At 43.7% G+C, this 3683-nt stretch overlaps 1 protein-coding gene across 1 annotated transcript; it reads left to right on the forward strand.

Moving 5' to 3' along the window:
• The first annotated feature begins 1992 nt into the window (after nucleotides 1-1992).
• LOC135538409 (hatching enzyme 1.2-like) lies at nucleotides 1993-3387 on the forward strand. The gene is made up of 2 exons (XM_064964310.1): nucleotides 1993-2339; nucleotides 2811-3387. The coding sequence occupies exons 1-2, from the start codon at nucleotides 2116-2118 to the stop codon at nucleotides 3385-3387; spliced, it is 801 nt and encodes a 266-aa protein (XP_064820382.1). The 5' UTR covers nucleotides 1993-2115.
• Nucleotides 3388-3683: the final 296 nt, after the last annotated feature.

Genomic DNA, 3683 nt, shown 5'->3' on the forward strand with positions numbered 1-3683 from the left:
TGACGGGCCGTCCCCAGGTGATGAAGGAAGGAAACAACACCTTCACGTCGCTGATCATCAACACTGGGGCCCCACAGGGGTGCGTGCTCAGTCCCCTCCTGTACTCCCTGCTCACCCATGACCTCCAACTCAGGCAGGGTAGCCTAATGGTTAGAGCACTGGACTAGTAACCGAAAGGTTGCAAGTTCAAATCCCCGAGCTGACAAGGTACAACATCTGTCGTTCTGCCCCTGAACAGGCAGTTAACCGACTGTTCCTAGGCCGTCATTGAAAATAAGAATTTGTTCTTAAATGACTTGCCTAGTAAAATAAAGGTAAAAAAAAAACTCTATCATCAAGTTCGCAGATGACACAACAGTAGTAGGCTTGATTACCAACAATGATGAGACAGCCTGCAGCGAGGGCTCTGGGAGTGTGTTGCCAGGAAAATAACCTCTTATTTAAAGTCAACAAAACAAAGGAGATGATCGTGGACTTCAGGAAACAGCAGAGAGAGCAGCCACCTATTCACATCGACGGGACCGCAGTGGACAAGGTGGAAAGCTTCAAGTTCCTCAGCGTACACATCACTGACTAACTGAGATGGGTCACTCACGCAGTTAGCGTGGTGAGGAAGGCGTAACAGCACCTCTTCAACCTCAGGAGGCTAAAGAAATTTGACTTGTCACCTAAAACCCACACAAACTTTTACAGATGAACAATCGAGAGCATTCTGTCGGGCTGTATCACCGCCTGGTACGGCACCTGCACCTGCAGGGCTCTCCAGAGGGTGGCGCAGCCTGCCTTAAGCCTGATGGGGGGAAATTACCTGCCCTCCAGGACAACAACCACCCGAGTCACTGCCTGTTCACCCTTCTATCATCCAGAAGGTGAGGTCAGTACAGGTACATCAAAGCTGGGACCGAGAGACTGAAAAACAGCTTCTATCTCAAGGCCATCAGACTGTTAAATAGCCATCACTAGCACATTAGAGGCTGCTGCCCTATATACATAGACTTGAAATCACTGGTCACTTTAATAAATGGAACACCAGTCACTTTAATAACGTCAAAATATCTTGCATTACCCATCTCCTATGTATATACTGTATCCTACACTATCCTACTGTATCTTATTCTATACCAATCTGACATTGCTCGTCCATATATTTTTATATTCTTGATTCCATTCCTTTACTAGATGTGTGTATTTGTGAATATGTTGTGTAATTGTGAGATATCTTGTTAGATATTAATGCACTCGTCAGAGGAAGAAGCACAAGCATTTCGCTAAACCCACGATGACGTCTGCTAAACGCGTGTTTGTGACCAATAACATTTGATTTGATCTATTGGTAGATGGGTAAAATATTTAAAAAAGCAGACATTGAATTTCCCTTTGATCACGGTGAAGTTATTAATTCCACTTTGGATGGTGTATCAATACACCCAGTCACTACAAAGATACAGTCGTCCCTACTAACTCAGTTGCCAGAGAGGAAGGAAACCGCTCAGGGATTTAAACCATGATGCCAATGATGACTTTGGAGGTCTTTGTTATTTAGCCATTTTTCACTAATGCAGGCCTAAGCTATACAGGCACAACTACCACAATCTATAACAAACATAATTCTTCCAATACATTTGATTCATATTCCCAGACAAAAATTACAACGATGAGTTTGTCTGAACAACTTGTTTACCTGTTCTATAGCATTTGTCAAACAGGAAATGGCAAATGTGACAATATTTAACCAGTGGCCTGCTCAATCCGACACGTTCCTCAGCACATCATTGTCGTAGAGTCAACTGTCATTACATTAGTGTGTGACCTGTTTGTTGAGTAGGCATGGCCAGGTGTAAATGGACCCATATGGATTAAAACCATGTTGAAACTGTAGGTGTGGTGGTGGAGCCCTCCCTTCAGAGGTTTATTTAGGACTAACAACATGGACCCCAACCCAGAATCCTCCAGCAGACACACCTGAGGAGGACTGTATAAAAAGCCCAGGACTGACCAGACAGAATCACACATCAAGACTCTCCAAAGCATCTCCAGGACCAAGAAGCCATCTAGAGTATCTCCACTGTCAGATCCAAGGAGCCATCCAGAGTCTCTCCTCTCCACACACTGAAGATGGAGCAAAGCCCCTCTCTCACCCTGCTGCTGCTGCTGCTGCTGGGCCTCTCTCAGGCCAACCCTCTCATGGAGGATGGAAGTGGACCAGAGATCCTAACAGACAACCCAGAGGCTGTAGACATCACTGAGAGAATTCTGACCACTAATAACGGCTCCAGTCAGTTTCTGTTGGAGGGGGACATGGTGGCACCAACAACCAGAAACGCCATGATTTGCTATAGGTACAACCAACACACACTGAAAACAATATTGTGCTTCTACTTTTAAAACTATTTGCATCAGCTAATTTAGTATTTCCAACACAAGGTATTTTTATGTTGAATATACTTCACTTTTAGTGTTTCAGAAAGTTGTATTATCACAACATATACTTCTCTTCGTTCAAACCTGCATACAAACATTGTGTAGAAAGTAGCATTATAAAGTCAAAAGAATGTGGAATTACCCACAATCCTCTAAAAACAGAGCCAGGTGTCAAAGTTGTTGCTAGAACTTAAAGTTAGTAAATTGAGGGAAAATGTCCCTTGGAGTTGTTTTTACGTGCATCTTATGTTGATATATTGACATATTTTAAATTTCAGGTTGGTTAAACGAATGAAGTAAAGTACTAATTCTAAAAACTATATATTTTTAGGTCAAAATAATTGTATTTTCAAATATAATTGACTAACCAGCTGAATGTTATTTTACAGTGCAGGATGCTTCTGGAACAAAGGCCCCGACGGACTGGTTGAAGTGCCCTACACAGTGAGCAGTAGCTTCAGTTCCTCTGACAAGCAGGGCATTGAAAACGCCCTCCGGGCCTTCACTTCCAAGACCTGCATTCGCTTCGTGCCTTGGCAGAATCAGGTTGACTTTATCAGCTACGAGCCCAGAGATGGGTGCTGGTCCCCTCTTGGTAGAGTGGGAGGCCAACAGACGGTTTCTCTCCAAATGGACGGCTGCGTTTACTTCGGCATCATTCAGCACGAGACTCTCCACGCTCTGGGCTTCCAACACGAACAAACCAGGAGCGACCGCGACGAGTACGTCACGATCAACTGGAGTAACATCGACTCTAACAATGCCTACAACTTTGATAGATCAAACACCAACAACCTGAACACTCCCTATGACTACAGCTCTGTCATGCACTATGGAAAAACAGCCTTCTCTATCAACGGGATGGACACCATCACCCCCATCCCCAACCCCAACGTGCCCATCGGCCAGAGACAGGGGTTGTCCACCACGGACATCCTGAGGATCAACAGACTCTACGGCTGCTGAGAGGAAGACATCAAGTCACAGGAGAAAAGTCTGGAAAAGACCAGATGAAGGAAGTCAAGTCTGACATATAGAATGTTATCTTATTGATTTAAAATCATTGTTGAGTTGGAACTTTAAAAAATGATCATTGCTGTAGTTGTGTAGTTCTCAAATTATTGTAATCATATGACTTAATGAATTATCTAAAATAAACAAGATTGAAAGCAGATGCTATTGTTTAATTCTAGTGTTTTCTAGTGTGTGTGTTTGTCTGTGTGTCTGTGAGAGAGAGAGAGTTAACAGACTTGGCACAAGTC

Source organism: Oncorhynchus masou, unplaced genomic scaffold (assembly GCF_036934945.1).
Source record: "Oncorhynchus masou masou isolate Uvic2021 unplaced genomic scaffold, UVic_Omas_1.1 unplaced_scaffold_956, whole genome shotgun sequence".
In the NCBI taxonomy this organism is placed as follows: Eukaryota; Metazoa; Chordata; class Actinopteri; order Salmoniformes; family Salmonidae; genus Oncorhynchus; species Oncorhynchus masou.

Coding starts and splice junctions, on each gene's coding strand:
- LOC135538409 (XM_064964310.1), top strand. CDS start 2,116: ATGGAGCAAAGCCCCTCTCTCACCCTGCTGCTGCTGCTGCTGCTGGGC. Junction 2,340..2,810: donor AACGCCATGATTTGCTATAG/GTACAACCAACA, acceptor GTTATTTTACAG/TGCAGGATGCTTCTGGAACA.